The sequence below is a fragment of the Lontra canadensis genome, unplaced genomic scaffold, assembly GCF_010015895.1.
Source record: "Lontra canadensis isolate GAN:19392208 unplaced genomic scaffold, GSC_riverotter_1.0 scaffold5, whole genome shotgun sequence".
Lineage (NCBI taxonomy): Eukaryota > Metazoa > Chordata > Mammalia > Carnivora > Mustelidae > Lontra > Lontra canadensis.
Window position 1 is genome coordinate 32,428,571 of NW_022630999.1, and position 19,284 is coordinate 32,447,854.

At 50.6% G+C, this 19,284-nt stretch overlaps 1 protein-coding gene across 1 annotated transcript in view; it reads right to left on the reverse strand.

Moving 5' to 3' along the window:
• Positions 1–19,284, reverse strand: part of SLIT3 (slit guidance ligand 3) — a 582,494-nt gene that overhangs the window by 44,107 nt on the left and 519,103 nt on the right. Inside the window, exons 20-23 of the mRNA XM_032851770.1 lie at positions 19,152–19,284; positions 6,267–6,335; positions 4,658–4,729; positions 3,962–4,033 (exon numbers count right to left, since the gene is read on the reverse strand). Of these exons, the coding sequence (XP_032707661.1) occupies positions 3,962–4,033; positions 4,658–4,729; positions 6,267–6,335; positions 19,152–19,284 (346 nt within the window). The remainder of the gene's footprint in view (positions 1–3,961; positions 4,034–4,657; positions 4,730–6,266; positions 6,336–19,151) is intronic.

The following is a 19,284-nucleotide window of genomic DNA, read 5'->3' on the forward strand; positions in this document are numbered from 1 at the left end:
GTAGGAGTCTGATGTGAGGCCTGATCCTAGGACCCTGAGATCATGCCCTGAGCTGAAGTCAGATACTTAACTGAAAGCCTCAGGTTAGAATAATTTCTGAGAGTCACTTCCCATTTCTAAAATTCTAAATTAATTTTATTTTTTTGGTAGCACCAGAGGGCCAAACCAGAACCAGGGTTTAGAGGTCATAAGGAGTCACCTTTTGGCTCCCCAGAATTGTCTAATGTTCAGTAGCCAGTCAAAAATGGAGTAGGATTGGAGCACTTGGGTGGCTCAGTTGTTAAGCATCTGCCTTAGGCTCAGGACATGATCCCAGGGTATGGAGATGGAGCCCTGACTTAGTCTCCATGCTTTTGGGGGCGCTTGCTTCTCCTACTCCCTCTGCCTGTCTCCCAGCTTGAGTCCTCTCACTCTTTCTCTCAAATAAATAAAGAAAATCTTTAAAAAAAAATGGAATGGGGTTGGGATGCCTGGGTGGCACAGTTGGTTAAGCGCCCAACTCTTGATTTCAGCTCAGGTCATGATCTCAGGGTCTCGAGATCATGTCCTGTGTCTGGCTCTGCGATGGGTGTGGAGTCTGTTTAAGATTCTCTCTCTCCCTCTTAACTAACTAACTAACTAACTAACTTAACGGAGTGGGGTTATCTGGGAAGGGAGCAAGCTCCTGGTCTCTAAAGGTAATCAAGCAAAGGGCAGTGGAGCCCTTTGCAAGATGCTATAGGGAGGACCCATCCCATTGGTAGAACGGGGATGAACAGCCCGGTGCACATAAATAGCAAGCACCATCTTCCTTCAGGGACGAGGGGCTAAAAATACTGAGGATGATGACTGATAATCCTACTCCCTCCCTCATGAGCAGAGCTAACTGATTCCAGGTGGCCCTCCTGCAGCTGGGGCTGGGCACTGATGGTTGGGACCACACACACGCACACAAGGCATGTGGCTCAGTGTGGGGCAAAGATCAGGGAACACGCAGATCCCTGAAGAAGAATGAGAATGTCCATGAGGATGTTCTCTTCTAGCTATTTTTAGATTAGGAGCAAACGAGGAAAAGCAAATTTTCACCCAGCGTTTTGTACTCAGGGTTCCCTGACAACTCTCCTGTCTCAGAAATGTATTCGTATCCACCCACCATAACACACACACACACACACACACACACACACCCTCTCACTCTAAAATTCTCACATCTTTCTAGAATACTTTTTGGCCCTTGTCTTTGGCTAAACCTAATGCTCATTCTTTTCCCCTACCCCAAACTGCCAGCAGCCGTGGATCTCTGGTCATTTCTGAAATTTTCATCAAAGTAATGAAACCATTTAGAAATGAGAAAAGACATAAATGCTCAAATGTAGTTGTAGCTATTACAACTCCTGATTTCACAAAAACCTACCTTTTCCCCCAACCCTCTAAATTGTGAATATCCTACTATATTCATTCATCTTTAACTCTGCCTTCTTTTATTACAGAAACAACTTCATATTAGCGAATAGTGATCAATGATTTCTTTTTTCATTTGCTATGTTCCCTTATAGTCCTTCTTTATAAGGAGAAAGGTAGGCAAGTTATAATTGTAACATATATACCAATTAGGTTCACTTTTCCACATAAGGCTATGTGGTAAACACTTTCCCACGCTGCTACCTTGTTTTCATCTTTACCTCTTTTAATAATTACCCTTCACTGGTCGCCTGCGTTATGCTTTTCCTTAAACATTTCCCCACTGTGGCGCTTGTGGGTACTATATAAAATGTAGGTTAAAAATAACAGAGCAACCAAGATCTTAAAGCAGAGAATCTTTCCCTCATACTGTATTATTCCTTAGCATAAATTCCTAGCTGTGCAATTACTGAGGGAAAGGAGATAAATATCATAAAAGAAATGTCGTCCATAAACATTTTTATTTTTCCTGAATTGGCCTTTATGCAGAAAATGGTTGCTCCCCACTGAGGCAGATGGTTGCAGATGGTCTTAGAGGGCCTCTAAGACCACTTATTATCTATGAGATCCCATGATTCTAAAATGATGATGCCATAAGCCTACTAATTCTTAATTCAAGAAACAAGCAGAAGTATGTGGTATTTTGCTATGCGCTCCCGATGAACAAATGAGAGCAGTCTGGAGTGAGACAGACGAGGTGCCCAGAGAGCAGGAAACCCCAGTGATATTCACGCGGCCACCCTGGGAGACTAGACAAATGGACAGGCAAGCATTCTCAGCCTCCCTCCCTTTCCTGTGCTGGGTTGCCGCACTGGAACCACTCGAATTTGGCAGCAAACCCATGCAGAGAACTGGAAGACCAGGGTGGGAAACAATAGCTTGGGATTGGGGAGGGATGGTGGGACGTCGGAGGGGGCAGGAGGTCCACCCCAGTCCCTGCCAATGAGAGAAGCCCATCTTCCACTGTATTCAACTAGAAACAGGGAAATGGTTCTGCTGATGTTTCCATTCTTAAACTCCCCAGAGAAGGCAGATAATAAATAAGTGACAATAACAGATTGCACGCTGTCAGCGCGGGCACTTCTTTGCCCCGAGAGAATTGATTTTTAATAACAGCGCAGATGACATGTGGCGGGAGTTGTCGCTGACACCAGTGTTTTGTGGGCTCCAATAAATCACATCAGCCTGGAGGCTCTGGAATGGACGGGCTCACTGGGTGCTGTTTGCTGATTGCTAGTGGATCCTGAAAGGGTCCCAAGGCTCTGAGTCAGGGGGCTGGATGCTGTAGCTTCCTGATGGCTGGATTCTGGGCCAGTTACAACTCGGACCTCAGTTTTCCCATCTTTAAAATGGGCACAATCCCCTCAATCTCACAGCACTGTTGCAAAGGGCTATATGAGGCAATGGCCATGAGGAGTGGCCTTTCTGTCCTCATGGGAACATCATTCAAAGGATCTTCCTTTGCCAACAAAATATGCAAGATGACAAGGCACAAAGATGAGGTGATAGACAATAGGGCCCCAGGATGGGGGTGGCACAGTGAGGCACCATTCCTGCTCTTGTAAAGTAATACAAGTACCAATAGTAACAAGTGACTATTTATAGTGTTTACCACGGACCAGAGCTATGCTAAAGGCTGTATATACATTATCTCATTTAATCCTTGTAAAACTGTATGGGGTAATTACCACCTGTATTTTATGGAAGACACATGGCTAGGGAGGGGCAGAGCCACGCTTGGAAAGAGGTAGATTCTGTGGCCGTCTTGTCTTTGCTAGGAGCTCACCCACCTCAGTCAGCTGCCCTCTACCCTGGGTAGGACGGGGTGAGGCAGATGTCATAATGGTTATGGGGGGGGGGGCAGGTGTGGAGGCTGCAGACTCTGGAGCCCCACCTAAAGGGGCAGGGCTGCTTGGCCTCGTAGGAATGTAGATGGGAAGCCCTGCAATGGCCACGCTTCTCCATTTTCTAAGAGAGATTAGAAATGAGGATTTGTATGAGAAGCCCTCTGATGTTTAATTCTTAGTAAATTACTAAAACTTTGTTCTTTTGAAAGGATGCTCTGTGAGTCCACTAACTCTACAATGGCTAACTCATCGCTGTCTGTGAGCTGAACCAGGTCTCTGGGCTTCTAGTTGTGAGCCCTGACACTCCTCGCAGAGGTTCACAGGCTTACGCTGGCCCTCGGAAGCCAGGGGGACCAGCAGCGGAATGTTCATCAGCACAGTGGCCACAGGCCACACGCTGGGCTCTACTGGGGTGCAGAATACGCCTGCATGTGCTAATCCTCCCTAGAGAGGTGCTGCTGATCTCACTGGGCACAAAAAGCAGTAGAAACTCTGGGTGTTTGTGATTTGCTCCTGGTCCATGGGCGGTAGTGGGCTGCCCCCCTGCACTCCCCACCCCATTGAGCCCGCAGGAGCGCTGGGCTGGGGACATGTTGGCGGGGGGATAGGAGCACTCAGTACTGCCCTCTGTGACTTGGTGAAGCCCAGCGGGAGTTGGGTTCTGGGGTACTCACAGCACCCGGAGAGACCGCAGCCCGTCGAAGGCGTGGATAGGGAGGCACCGCAGCCGGTTGTAGCTCAGGATCCTGTGGAAGGAGACACGGGGTGCTCTTGGCCACTGCTATTCTCAGCTGCTTATGGGTGTACCATCCATGCTGTGAACCAGTCAAGGCAAATGCTTTCTTTCTCTACTTCAGTTTTAAGATACTGACAAAAAACATCCCAACAGTAAAAGGAAGAGAAATGCTCTCCACTGCTCCAGAAAGTTCACTGGCTTTGTTTCCCAAACTTCCTCTCGTGTTCCACAGTAGGCTGGCCTCCTAACCAGCTTTGCCATTGCCTCCCTCTACAGTCAAATGGTCAGTGCTCCCCTTGTGCCGAGCTAATAGGAAATAAATGGATCTGAGCAAAATTTAATTGTGACAGGAAACCTTCCACTGGGAAGGAAAATTCACAAACCCCAGAAGGTATTCCAAAGAGGGTGTTCTGCAGAAATAATCAGGTCTTAGTTCCTCTCTTACCGCCCAGACAGTAGGGTTCTGACCTACTTCTCTTTCCTTCTGATGATTAAGGCTTGCACTATGTGAGGGCAGCCACGGCCCTGAGGACCACCAGAGCAGAGAACACCGGCCGGAGGGGGCAGGGAGAGAGGATGGCCACACGCCGCTTACTGCCAGGCCCATGTTAGACACAGCACCCCCTGTACTCACAGTGTGGAGAGGTGAGACAGGTTACTGAAGGTGTAGTTCGTCAGCACGCCAATGCTGTTGTTGCTCAGGTCACTAGGAAGAGGAAAACAGAAGGGCCACACTTGACTGTTAGTTGCATCTCCAGGGGTTCATTCCCAACTTTCGCACATCCGTGTGTGCCTGCTGTCCGTCCATCCATCCATCCATCCATCCACCCATCGATCATTACGTTCCTCCATCCATCCCCTCACCCGTCTACTCACCTATCCACCCATTTGTCCAGTTTTTTCATTCAACATTTATTCAATCACTCATTCAAGCATTTGTGTCCATTCGTCCAACCATCCATTTACCTTGTCAACCAATTCCAAGTCTATCCTTCCATGTCATCCTCCCACATCTCTGCCAAGTACAATCTCCAGCTTCTTGGCAGGGATAACTATTCCAAGCAGTGGTTTTCAAAAGCAGCTGTGCATTAGAGTCCCCTGGAGAGTGCTTACACCCTCCGAGGCCTGGGTGCCATGTCCAGACACTCTGGTTTATAAGTCAGATCTTCTGAATTAATAGCTTGAGGGTGGTTTGGAGCATGAGTACTGAACAAACAAATTAATCAGCTGGGTTCTCGACTCAGGGTACGTTTGCTTCCTCAGGGACATGTGGCAATGTCTGGAGACATTTTTGGTTGTCACTTGGGGAGGGACATTACTGGCATCTCATGGGGAGAGGCCCCGAGATGCTGCTCAATGTCCCACAGTGTCCACAGCCCCACAAGCAAGAATGACCTGGCCCCAAATGCCACAGGACTGAGGAGTAGAAATCTCATCTAGAGGCTCATCTGGGGGATATATAGGAAGCCAGGCTGAAGGAGGTGACAGGTGGCTTTCTTCCACCTTTCTTCAGTAGCCACACTTTCCCAAGGTAACAGTGATTCATTCTGAAAGAACATTCCTTTTCCCCTGGTGGACTGGCTCCCTGAACCCTGAGCAGCCAGGGTAATCTTCCACTGGCCCCAAAGAATTATTTTGTGCCCTTATGGGTCCCCTCCTGGCAAGGCAGTGAGGCTGTCAAGGGACAAAGCTCATGGACCACGAAGCTTCCTGGGCCCCACCCATGTCCTGCAGCCCTGCTCCTTATTTGGGAGTTTTTCCTGGATCTTGGCAGACTTGGAGCCGTAGGAGCTGCCACCTGAAGGAACGTCAGTTTGAACCATCTACTTGTAACATTTTCTAGGCAACTAGAGGAGGAAGAAGAAATGCTCATTTAAGCTCTTGGCAAACCTCAGTGCAGCCACAGCTTGCGAGAACCTGGAGACTGAGGAGTCTCCTGATTCAACTGGGGCCCCAGAAAGTCAGAGGCTCCCCCACCTGTCCCTAAGCCCAGGGGAAAGGTGATATGGATGGTCAGTGATGCCAGGCTCTGGTATTTGTGTGTGTAGTTCTCCCTGGTAAGGCCTGGCACGTCAGACTGGCTCACGCCTGCCAGCTGCCTCTCTCTGCTCCACCCTGGGAGAAAGCGCAGAAATGCCTCGAGGCCCGCAGACCATCCTCCTTTACCCTCCACAAGAGTTTCCTGAGCCTCCTCAGGAGAGAACAGTCCATGTTCCCCCCGCCCCCCATGCCAGGCTCCTTACATAAGTGTCAGGTGTCGGAGGGCAGACAGCTCCCTGGGCACGGCTGTTAAGTGGTTTCCTTCCAGGTATCTGCAAGAGAGGCACACAGTGACACCTGGTCCAGAGATGCTGCACACGTGGCCATTTCACCGACATTCCTCCTCTGACTTTCTGGGTGAGGTCGGGCCTCTGTTTTACTCTCTCATAGCTCCTTTGCTCCCCTGCCCCCCATCTCAAAGCACATACTACATTTGTCACTTAATATTGATTTGTGTGATTATTCAACAAATGACACTCTTTCCCACTGGTCCACTCTCTTCTGTGATGGTAGGGCTGTTGCCTAAAACTGTCCAGTGGTGGACCTCCCCCCACTCCCCGAGTGTGTACATAACTAGCATACAGTAGGTGTCCAATAAACATTTCCTGAATACATAAAGCACTCACTCTGTACCCAAACCTCATAATACTCTCACGTGGCAAGGCTTCACAGTTGAGGAAACAATTTCAGGGATGTTAAAACACTTGTCCAAGTTCACACGGTGAATGAATGGATGAGCCAGGATTTGAACCCAGGTCTCTGACTGTCATCTCACCACAGTTCCCTGTGGCCTTTACTTAGCTACTGGAGGGCATGGGAGAGCTGAGCCACAATTCCTGCTGAGAACCCTAATTCAGGGTTGCACCAGGAAGCTGAGGAGAAAGAGCACGTTCCTGGAGCACTATGCTGTGGTTTCCAGCAGGATGACTGCCTGTGGGCGGGGACCATGGTTCAGACCTGAGACAGACCAACAGACAGAGACTCCTCCTGGACAGGCAAAGGCTGTGCCTAGACCTGTCTGGACTTCAGGGTCCTGCACTGACCTGCTCACCTAGGATGAGGTCACCTCCTAGGACACTCAAGTGTGCTTGAGGACAAGAGAAGGAAGTCTTGTTTTGATCATGTATTATGAAAGTCATGACTACCCTCAAGAGGGGACATGGGCCAATTCATTCAATCCCATCCTTGCTGTAAATTCCTTCTCCCTGGGCTTCCTGTTGCTCTTGGGAGAAAATGACAAAATCTTTAAGATGGGTTACGATGGCTGCCTTGAGCTCCAAGGAGGCAGATCCTCTGTCTTTCTCTCTAGGCCAGTGCTTCTCAGACTTTAACATGGGTACCCATCACCTGGGATCTTGCTAAAAGGTAGATTCTAACCTAGCAGTCTGCACCGGGTTGGAGAGTCTGCATTTCCAACAGGCTCCCAGGTGAGGGTGGGAACTGCTGGTCTGCAAGCTGTATTTTGAGTCACGAGGTGCTGGCACACTGCCTGACACCCAGCAGACCCACCGCCAAATGGTTGAATGGGATGACATGGGTTGAGACAGGATGGGAGTCAGCTTGTCAATGGCCAACCCAGGCTTAGCTTTAAGGACAAGTTGGAATGGGTGTTCCCTTAAATTAGGGCCAAGTTACTTTACTTCCAGGGCTGGCCCCTGGGAATCCTCAAGGGCCAGAGCACTGGCAGGACCCCATAAGGTCTGAGGTGGCCATGGCATGCTGGATTATGGTCCTTCATCCTTCGGGGTGTATCTATCATGTGCCGAGAGCAATGCCAGATGAGGGAGGTAGATACAAAGATGAACCAGAGCCCATTTCTGCCTTCAGGGAGCTTTGGCCTAAAATTCAGCCACATACACTTAGATCATACCCACAGGCAGAGGAGCTAAGAGACATGTATTCGTGGACGCATTCATGTAATCAGGCAGAAATATTTCTTGGGCAACTGCAGTGTGCTGGGCAGTGTACATACTGGTGGAGAAGACAGGCGTGATGCCTGATTTCCTGGCATTTGAAAATCGAATGTGGAAAGGGAGGGGGAGGGGCTGGGAGGGAGCAGGGAGGAGAGAAAGACTGGGGGAGATAGAGAGAGAGAGAGAGATTAAGGACATGCACAGAATGCGATAGAAATTACAAACTGATGCATGCTATGAAGGAAAGAAGCAAAGTTCTGGAATGGAGACGCTGCTGAGGCGGGGTGCTTCGAACGGCTGGGGAGGAGGGACAGTTGGGCAAGAGTGAGGCCTGTGGAAGGCCCTGGGCTTGGGTGCTGTCGAGGCAGAGAAAGAAGCCTGGGTGGCCGGGCTGGCAGGTTAAGGGGGACGGGCGGATCACACACTGCAGCCTGGGAGGGGTGTCTGTTCCCGGGGCAGGGCGCGGCCACAGACAGGTGCAGGGGGCTGGCGTCACACAGGGCTTGCCCTGCGTTCACCCTTCTGCTCTGCACTGAGGGACGGGTGGCGGGGCATTCACATCCTGTGCGGACACCGGTCCTGTGGGTCAACCGTGGTGGCAAGAAGCAGACGCGTGAAGAGCTCCCAGCCTTCTCCGCGGTGGGAGGGGCGGGATTCTGGGGTCATGCGGGGCCACCTGCCTTCAGGGAGTGTTTTGTGGACAGTGTGGCACAAGGGAGGGAAAAAAGGAGGGAGGGAAGGAGGGAGGAGCTGGGTGAATGAGCAGGGCTGGTGCTGAGGCACTGGTCCAGGGAGCATCTCTGCTGGAGGCAGGCTAATTAATCACGAGGGAGCCACTTGAAGGGGTCTAGCCTCGGGCTGGTAGTGACGGCTCACCCTCTCCCATGCTGCTCATTCTCTCATTCTTGTTTGTTTGTTACAGCTACTTAGCAAACTCGAGGCATCTAAGAGGAAACCCAGAAAAAGACACCACAACCCCAAATCTCCCTGCTGGGATGTTTACAGAAGGCCCCGTGACAAGCACATCGGAAGCAAGTTACTTAACCTCACAGACAAGGAAACATAGTGACAAGGAAAATAACAACACAGAAAAAACAGGTGCACAGCCTAGTGCTGTGGGATTCAGAGACTCTGGTATGTTATTTAATCCTCTAGATATTTTGCTGGGTGTTTTGTCCATTTTGTTGACGAGGACACGGAGGCTCTGAGAAGGGAGGAGTGAGCCCAGGAGCCAGGATGGAAACTCAGGGCCACTGGGCTGTGCCGTCCAAGAAGCCAAACCCACGCTATTTCAACTCTCCCCCTGAAGCTTCTTATTGTCACCTTTGGCCATCTCTGTCCTGAGAGGAATCACTCTATCACCGAACTTACTCTCTCACTTCTGCTAGAACAGAAGATAAACGCAGCAGGGATCTGGGCCGTTTCTGTTTCCTGCTGCATCCCCAGAGTAGAGTCTAGGGCTTAGCACACAGTAGGACCTCAAGTATTTGCTGAATGAATGACTGAATGAATGAAGAGAAGGGCTGCCTACAGTGGCATCAAAGATGCTCTGTGGCTGGCCCACATCCATCTGTAAGGCAGGCCACGCTTTGTGGATGCGGGCGTTTGCTGAAAGTTGAATGAACACATAAAACCACCACTGGAAATCAGGGAGGCTGACAGCATGCTCATCAGAGATGGGGAGGCTCGGGGGTCCCCAAAGGGTAGGCAACATGACACAGAAGCTTCTGGAACCTCTGGGCAGCCATGCCAGTCCCCTGGGTTCCAACCTGGCTTTGATCAGTGCTCTGCCAATGCCGACTGGATTGGTCTTGCTCCCTGCTAAAAACCCTTCCCTGGCTTCCACTGCTTGCTAGAGTAGGACTACCCGAATCCTGCCCAAATCCTTCCAGGCTGTCTGTTGCCTGTCCTAGGTCAGTCAGGGTTCTCTAGAGAAACAGACCAATAGGAGAGATACACAGACATGAAACACACATATGAATATATATACAGAAGGAGAGAGAATTTGTTTTTTAAAATTTTTAAAAAATATTTGAGAGGGAGAGCGCGCGCACACACATGCATGCAGAGAGGGGCAGAGGGAGAGAATTCTCACGCAGACTCCCTGCTGAGTGTGGAAACCAACGTGGGCTCAGTCCCAGGACCCTGAGATCATGACCTGAGCCGAAAGCAAGAGTTGGCTGCCCAACCGACACAGCCACCTGGGCACCGCAAGACAGAATTTACTCTAAGGAAGAAGGGACAGCAAGTCAGAAACTCAAGTAGGACTTCTGTGTTACGATCTTCAGGCAGAATTCCCCCTTCTACAGAAAACTCCAATTTCTCGTTTTTAAGGCCTTCTACGGATTATATGAAGCCTACATCCACGTTACTCTGGGTAAGCTCCTTTACTTAACTGCACCTACAAAATACCTTCTGGGCAACACGTGGGCACCGCAGCCCAGTCAAGCTGACCCATGAGATTCACCGACCCAGCCCCTGCCTCCCTCTGCTGTTCACCCCACAGCAAACTATCCCTTGGCCTCAGCCCTGACCCCGAATGTTCCATGCTTCTTTTGGAGGGCAAGTCTGGTCACACATGTGTCCCCCCAATCCCCCACTAGTTAACTCCAACGGCTGCTCAGAGCTCAGTTCCAGCACTGCCTCCCCGACATCATCCCCACACCCACTGCGGACATGACAGGCTACTCAGTCCAAGCTCTCAGTGCATTTTCTTCACAGCGTTGCCCCCCCGCTCGCTGTGACCTCCACATGTGAGTCTGTGATTAGTGGGGCGTGACCATGTCTGTTTGCTCCCTGTGGCACCCCAGGACGCTGGCTTGCAGCGGTCGAGGCGCAGGAAACACTGTCTGTGTGATGCAAAGCCCCAAAGTCCGCAGGGAGAGCTGTGTGCGGCCCTGCAGGGCTGAGGGGGGCCCGTGTGGGACCCGCTCTAAGGGCACCAGGTCCCTGGCACCCTGGTGTGGCGGCGCAGAAGACATGAAATCAAAAGGCTTCACTTCACAAACACAGAGGTGGCTGTGCGGGAAAGCTCTCTTTGTGCAAAGCCCTTCGCGAAGACTCTGAACTCAAAGTTGACTGCAGCCTGCAGCCCAGGCCCGGAGGGACGCTTTCAGAAGATGCCACGCTTGCCCTGCCAGCCTTGGAATGATCAGAGCCTCTCTAGCAGGTCAACCTTTGTGTCGCTCTACATTTAAACACTCTGTTTTAGTCCTGGCACCAGCCCACGAGGACGCGCCTGCCTCACATGAAAATCCACACAGAGCTCTGTCGAATGGATGCTCCCCTTTTCTGTTCGGAACTTGGAGGCGCTGACAGGTGTCACGTAAGAACTCTCAGACCTGCTGAATCATGAAGGAGAAGGGTGGCTGCCTTCCAGGAGCCCCCACTCATGGCCAGGGTTTCCACCAGGAGCCTGGGATGATGTTCATGGCTCTAGCTCAGGAGTCAGGCAGCCCAGGCTCACATCCTGACTCCAGGTGCTAATAGCTGTGTGACCCTGGACAAGTTACTTAACCTCTCTGAGCTTACGTTTCATCTGTAAAAGGGGGGGCTTATCATGATCACCACCTTGAAGTGATTATGAGGAGTCTCTGTGGAAAGCTCTTGGAGCAGTGCTCAGCACATTGGTTTTCAGTGTTTTGAACACACACACACACACACACTCTCTCTCTCTCTCTCTCTCTCCATCCAGTAATACATATGAATATTGGAAAACAGATAATGATCCCCATGCTGTCTATTCTCTATTCTTGTTCCAGAGTAGTATTTCTAAAATAAGAACCACATCGTGTCACTTTCCTGCTTAAAATTCTTCCTTGGCTCCCTCATCTCTCCTGGGATAAGGAGTCAGCCTTCACCATAGCCTACGGGAACTGCAGATCCTTCTCAAGTTTTCAGGACACACCAGTCTCCTTTCCATTCTATTTGCTCCATCACTGGTCTTCTTGGTCTCTTGACTTTCAGATCTTTCCACATTTGGGTTTTCTCAAAACAGTTTCTTTCTTTCTGTGCTTCCCATGTCCCACCGCCACCACCTTTTCCTGGGAAACACTATTCTCCGTCCTATCTGAAATGCCTAATTTCCTGATTAGCCTTCTTACTTTCTCCCCCATTCTAAGTTTCTGACATCAGGGGTCTCATCTGTCACCTTAGCTGCTGTGCTCCCAGCTCCTGAGACATTATCTGGCACAATAAATTCAGTGAACACGTGACTGCATGAAGAGGGCTTCTCTGAGCCTGTGGCCTGTGCTCCCGCTTCCCTCAGGCCCTCCCACAGATGGCCGTGACTGCCTGCTAGCCTAGAAGTATCCTCTACTGAAGCCATCTGCTGAGGGCTTCTCTGCGCCAAGGCTTGTGCCTAGACTCCTAAGTGCTGCTCTGCCCGGAGCCAGCTGCCCTCCAGCTGGTTGCAGGCAATCTCTGTCCCTCTCTTTGGGCCAGATAAAGGCAAGGATATAGTCAGAGCTGGGCTGTTGCTCTCTAAAGTGCTCCAGGGAACCTGCCCAGCGCGGGTGGGTGGGGGGAGGTGGAAAGTATGTGAAGAAAGCAGCAGCTGGCATTATTAGACAAGGCACAGCTGTCAGGATGGCCCCAGTTGGAACCAGACAGGCACCTCTAGTGTCATGGCAGGGGCGCCGGGTTTGCCTTCTCCCTGCTGAAATGAAGGTGGCAGGTTCCAAGGAGACACATGACTGCCTCCTGCAAATCACCAATGAGCCAGGCCACGGGACAGAGCACATGGGGACCCAGGCATCTGCTCATGGGAGTAGCGGAGTGGCTAAAGGATGGGCCTTGGGGTCGGACTGCCCTGGGCTCATGTCGATGCTCTGCTGCTTCCTGGGAGTGTGATCTCAAGAAATTCTTCAACCTTCGTGGGCCTCAGTGACCTCCTCTGCAAAATGAGAGTAACAATACCTGCCTTGTACGATTCCTGGGAAGATTAAATGAGATCACATAAGGAAACAATTGACCATGGCAGTGCCTGGCACACAGTCCACGCTTGGATTGCTGGCTGTGGCCGATCGCAGCTGGACAGACACATCTTCCCTTGCTTTCCTAAAGGCTGGGGTGGGCAGAACGGCCCGTACTCCTCCATGTCCCTGCGCACGTATGTCCCTGCCATGCCTCCATGCTCGTCACTTCCTACACTGCTCTGCCCCTTCTCTAGCACGTACCTCCACTGCCCTAGATTTGAGCTTCTGGCTGTGCCCCAGACCCCCATCTTCTGACCCTCTGGAGCTAACCAGTGCCAGGCCAGGTTGTACCCCCTCCTTTAAGGAGCACATTCTCCTCATCTCCCCCTGCGATACACAGTCTCACAGAGCTGTGTCTCAGCCGGTACCCTGATAGTTAAGCCCCAAACCCTTTCAAGCCTCCTATCAGTGCTGTGGATGTGGGGCTACTGTGAGCCTGCTTCCCCCATGTCCCCAGCCTCCACACCCCAGCAGAAATCCCCTCTTCCCACAATGGTGCCTGGGGGAGATATGTCATCCTTCCCTTCTCCTCTCTTTGGGATGTTAGTGGTGGGACAACAAATCCATGCTCACAGTCCTCACATGAAATCAGTTTCAAAATTTCCTGGATTTTAAGCAGGAGAGGATGGCAGGGGACGGGGGATGGAGGGGGCATGGTTTGCTGACACTAGGTTCTCATTCTCCTCTTTAGCCCTCAGGAAGATGTGGACTTGCAGGTTTGTTTCCAGAATCAGGAAGGTCTGATGTTAATAAACATTCCCTTAAATGCAAGCAAAGAGATGTTTTAGGTTTCAGTTCTTCTGGAATGGCAAGCCTGAATCCATGAGGCTCATGGCCCAGCAAGAACAGAACTCTTCTGAAGTTGACGGCAGCCTACTTTTGCAGACTGAATTTGTGTCACCTCCCTTGGGGGGCAGGGGCTGACATGTCTGCTTCTGCCCTGCTGTCAGTAAGCTTTTGCAGGCTTGCTTCTGAATCAGGACCTTAGTGTTGACCTCTAGCGGGGGTCTGGATTGCTTGCGGGGTCATGTGTAATTACTTGGGTGGTTCTTAAAAGGTGTGGTCTACGGGCCACTGGGGCTCCTCTAGACTTTTTCAGGGCTCTGGGAGACTAGAACTGCTTTTTTGATAATAATTAAAACATTGTTTTCCATTTGCATGGGTCAGCGAAGTCGCCTGCACCTCAGTATGAGTTGCAGCCGTGGCACCACGTGGTAACAGGGGGCACTATTCTTCCCCTTTAAGTACATGCAGGTGAAAAAAAAAAAAAAAGCCGGTTTCACTTAAGCATGTCCTCTGTGAAGCCGTGAAAAATTATTAATTGCACTGAATATCAAGCCTTGAACACACATCTTTTTACTGTTCTGTGTGGCAAAATGGGAAACATGCATAAAGCATTTCGTCTTTGGTTTTCTGGAGAAAAAGCTGGGTGTCACGGAGTTACCAGCTCAACTAGCCATTTTTTAAAAATTTTCTTCCATAAAACATTTCTGCTTTGAAGAATGGCCAGCAAACAGGTCACTCCGGGATGGGTATTTTGTTGACAATGTGTCAAAAGTAAATACTGGAAGCCTGTCACTTCCAGGAAAACCACTAATAGTACTTACTGGCAGTGATAAAATTCAAGCTTGCTTCCAAGTGAAATTCAAAGTTTAGAAAACTTGTAACTGCCACACTGAGCAGACTCGCTTTCCTGGGAGGCTTTTCTGAGGGGGTCTGTGGTGATATTACTGGCTATGACATTCTTGATATTGTGTGATGCAATGTTCCAACCTCGGAAATTTCGGTATAACTCAGTGAACCAGTATCTTCCAAATGACCAGTGCACACTGTCACACGATCATTCATGGGGGAAAGCCCCATTCAAGTAACATAGGACAGAAAGTCCACTGACGCGGCTTTGGGTTTCACACAACAACTAGCCTTTACGAAACTACCGCATGTGATATCAAAGAATGTTCACAATTATTTGGAAGGTCTATGAAAATCCTCCTCCCTTTTCCAACTACATGACTACCTGAAGCCAGATTTGCTGCTTGCAGTTGACCCAAACCTCATGTTACGACACAGGGAATGCCAAAGTGGTTATAAAAATCCAGTTGCCTGAGGACATGAACAGACATTTCTTCAAAGAAGATATCCAGATGGCCAACAGACACATGAAAAAGTGCTCCACATCACTTGGCATCAGGGAAATACAAATCAAAACCACAATGAGATACCACCTCACACCAGTCAGAATGGCTAAAATTAACAAGTCAGGAAATGACAGATGCTGGCGAGGATGTGGAGAAAGGGGAACCCTCCTACAGTGTTGGTGGGAATGCAAGCTGGGGCAACCACTCTGGAAAATAGCATGGAGGTTCCTCAAAAAGTCGAAAATAGAGCTACCCCATGACCCAGCAATTGCACTACTGGGTATTTACCCTAAAGATACAAATGTAGTGATCTGAAGGGGCACGTGCACCCAAATGTTTATAGCAGCAATGTCCACAATAGCCAAACAATGGAAAGAACCTAGATGTCCATCAACAGATGAATGGATAAAGAAGTGGTATATATGTACAATGGAATACTATGCAGCCATCAAAAGAAATGAAATCTTGCCATTTGCGATGATGTGGATGGAACCAGAGGGTATTATCCTGAGCAAAATAAATTAATCAGAGAAAGACAATTATCATATGATCTCCCTGATATGAGGAAGTTGAGATGCAATGTGGGGGCTTGGGGGGTAGGAAAAGAATAAATGAAACAAGATGGGATTGGGCGGGAGACAAACCATAAGAGACTCTTATTGTCACAAAACAAACTGAGGGTTGCTGGGGGGAGGGAGGTAGGGAGAGGGTGGTAGGGTTATGGACGTTGGGGAAAGTATGTGCTATGGTGAGTGCTGTGAACTGTGTAAACCTGGTGATTCAAAGACCTGTACTCCTGAGGCTAATAATACGTTATATATTAATAAAAAATTAAAAAATTTTAAAAATTAAAAAGAAAAATCCAGTTGCCTTCTACCACATTTGTAAAAATGTCCGTCTTCTCAATTAAGTTTCTTTTGGTTTGTTTTCCACAGAACTTTGCTATTTATATAAACGTGCAATGAGAAATTGTTATTTTTTATTATTATTATTTTTTAATTATTTATTTATTTATTTGACAGAGAGAGATCACAAGTAGGCAGAGAGGCAGGCAGAGAGAGAGGAAGGGAAGCAGGCTCCCTGCTGAGCAGAGAGCCGGATGCGGGGCTCGATCCCAGGACCCTGGGATCATGACCTGAGCCGAAGGCAGAGGCTTAACCCACTGAGCCACCCAGGCGCCCCGAGAAATTGTTATTTTTAAATGGATTAGTAGGTATATTAAAAAAAAAAAAATCCTCGGGGCGCCTGGGTGGCTCAATGGGTTAAGCCTCTGTCTTCGGCTCGGGTCATGATCTCAGAGTCCTGGGATCGAGCCCCACGTCGGGCTCTCTGCTCAGCAGGGAGCCTCTTCCTCCTCTCTCTCTGCCTGCCTCTCTGCCTGCTTGTGATCTGTCTGTCAAATAAATAAATAAAAAAAATCTTAAAAAAAAATCCTCAGTAGTTGTTTCCAATATGTTAAGTGTCATAGCTGTAACCACATAAACGGAAGTAAGAGTCCTCATGCTTTTGAAAAATACCTAAAGGGGTCCTGAGACCCCCAAATTTAAGAACTTCTGGGGTAGGGGACAAGAGCATGGCATGTGGGATCAGACCACGCTGCCTTCTGATCCTGACTTGCCGCTTACTGGGGATGAGGCTTAGGGAGTGGCTCTTAGTTCTCAGCACTGAGAGAGAGCTGGGGGATGGCATGCCGACCTCAGGGACTGCTTGAACCTGCCAGGGTGAGAGCCGCAGGTCTCAGGTGGCCCCTCATCCAAGAAGAGAGCAGGCCTGACGGGAAAACTTACTTCCCGCCTGTGCGGTACCACCTCGCTGGTGCCTGTGGTAGGAAGCACTTCTCCTCCCTTTGGAGAAATGCTGTGGAACTTTTTTTTCTCTGCTTCTCAATGAATTAAACCTAATATTGTTTTGTACATCGGCAGCTCTGCCTGAGACCACTAATGATGCCTAAGGGAGCTAGAAACCAGCACTGGATCCAAACACTGAATCTGGTCCTTGAACTGAAGGCTCCAAGCCACTGCTTTCTAGGCCTGTTGACTTGCACTTTTTCCAGCATCCGTTTCCCTGCACCCCTTCCTCAGACCCCTCCCCAGATCCTCCTACTTCCTTCCCTCCAGGAAATAGTCTGCGCTCAGAGGTGAAGGCCGCCATCTTGGGTATGATTTGGAAACCAGCCTGGCCGAGGGGGCTGCCATCATTTCCAAAGCAGGAAATTGTGTTTCCCCAAGCCCAGGAGTTGAGTTTATCATTACAGCCAATTATCTTTGTTATTTCAATCTCTATTTCATGAGCTTTGGGGAAAAGCATCCACAGGCCTGTTTTCATGGCATTCTTTTCCTCTTTGGCATGTGTCACTTGGCACTCAGTTGGCCTAGGAAGGAGGTGAGTACCTGGGTCATTTCTGCAGCCCCCACCCCACCGCACTGGGGGAGGGAAGGGCCTGGGGCTGGCAGCGTCACATGGTGGTGCTCATGCTGACTTCTAGCAGCACAACCAGAGCCTGAACGCAGGGTTGTTGTGGATGTTTTAGTGACTGTTAAGACATAGTGATCTCCTTCCCTCCCTCCCTCCCTCCCCATCTCTCTCTCTTTTCTTTCTTTCCTCCCTCCCTGCCCCCACCCATCCTATCTTTCCCTTTCCCTTTCCCTTTCCCTTTCCCTTCCCTTCCCTTCCCTTTTCCCTTTTCCCTTTCCCTTCCCTTCCCTTTTCCCTTCCCCTTCCCCTTCCTTTCCTTTCCTGGCATGGACGGCCCAAGTCACAGTCTCCCTGAGTGTTGGGAGATGTCGGGAGCCACAACGCACATCGAGGCATTGACCTGCTATCCTATGTCACTGTCCTACTCTGGATCCCCCGGGGAAGCATGGGCAGAGCCAATCACAGAACAGTCCCTGCTGGTGTCCGGGTCACTTCTGCCACTTGTGTCCGAGGGCAGGGTGCATGCTAAGCTGTCTCAGAGGAAGGGGCGTGCCCGGGGTCCGGGACACAGTGTGCACTTGTGATGTGGGTGGGGAGTGGCAGGCGAGTGTGTCTTCCCACGCTGGCACTCTGGGTCCTGGTCACAGCTGACCCGGCTCTGCCATAACCCACAGCAGCTGCCGTGGGGCATATGGGGCACCCCCCCCCCCCCCCCCCCCCCCCCCTTGGGGGTTAGCCCCCCCCGGGGGGGTTTTCTGATCTCCCCCCCCAAAGGAAGTCTCTCTCCTCTAGGATGTCACAGCTACCTTGTCCTCTCTTTCGTGGCACTGTGATAGCTGTCATCTCGCACATGCTGCTGAGATGGTTGAGCATACGTCACCCTTCCCCAGTGAACTGGGGGCCCCACATGGGTGGGGGTCTCCCCACTGTGAGCAGAGGAACCTGACACACCAGGCCCTCAACAGAGAGGTGCTGAGTGAATGAGTGACTGAACGGAAGTGGGAACACAACATGTGTGGGCTGGGCTCCTGGCCACTCGAGAGACGCCTCCCTGCCTCCAGACTGGCTGAGCTCTCCAGGGGGCGGAAAGACAGCTTCCTCCACAACATGAAGAGTGCTTCAGGAAGGGAATGAGACCTCTTTTGTGTAAGTGGGAGCTTCTGGGGCAGGGGCAGCCCCGAGGAATTCATGTGGGGAGCTTGGGCTGTGGAGTCAGATGGCTCCTGGGTGGAGCATGAGCAGGACCCAGGGCTAAGATCTCATCTGTGACGTGGGGGACTATAAGTGGGGGACGGATCATGTTGGTAGAAGTGTTCTGGAAGCCACAGTGCCTGCTGGGCAATGTTCTTACTATTAACCCCGGGCTGTTTCTGGTGTCAGACCGAGCCTGCTGGGGAACCTGGAAGGTGGAGCGCAGAGCAGGGGGTTTGGGGTGATCTAGAAAACAAGATGGTAACCCTCCCACTCGTATTCTGGAGGGCCAGGTGGTCGTCACCTGCCAGGCAGGGGCACTGGGGAGGAGGCTCTGAGGCCACGGTGCTGGGGTCCCCTTAAGGAAGGGCACCCCAGGTATTCGTGCCGGAGACACTAGAGATGGAGTGTGGTGAATGCTGGCGGCAGTGGGATTCAAGGGTGGGGGTACTTACAGTTCAGTCACGTCCTTGGGAATGCCTTTGGGGAGGGCGTGCAGCCCCCTATTGCTGCAGCGAACCACTGTCTCCACGCAGGCGCACTGCTCCGGGCAGTGTGGGCCCAGCTGGCAGCTGCTCTCGTCATTGC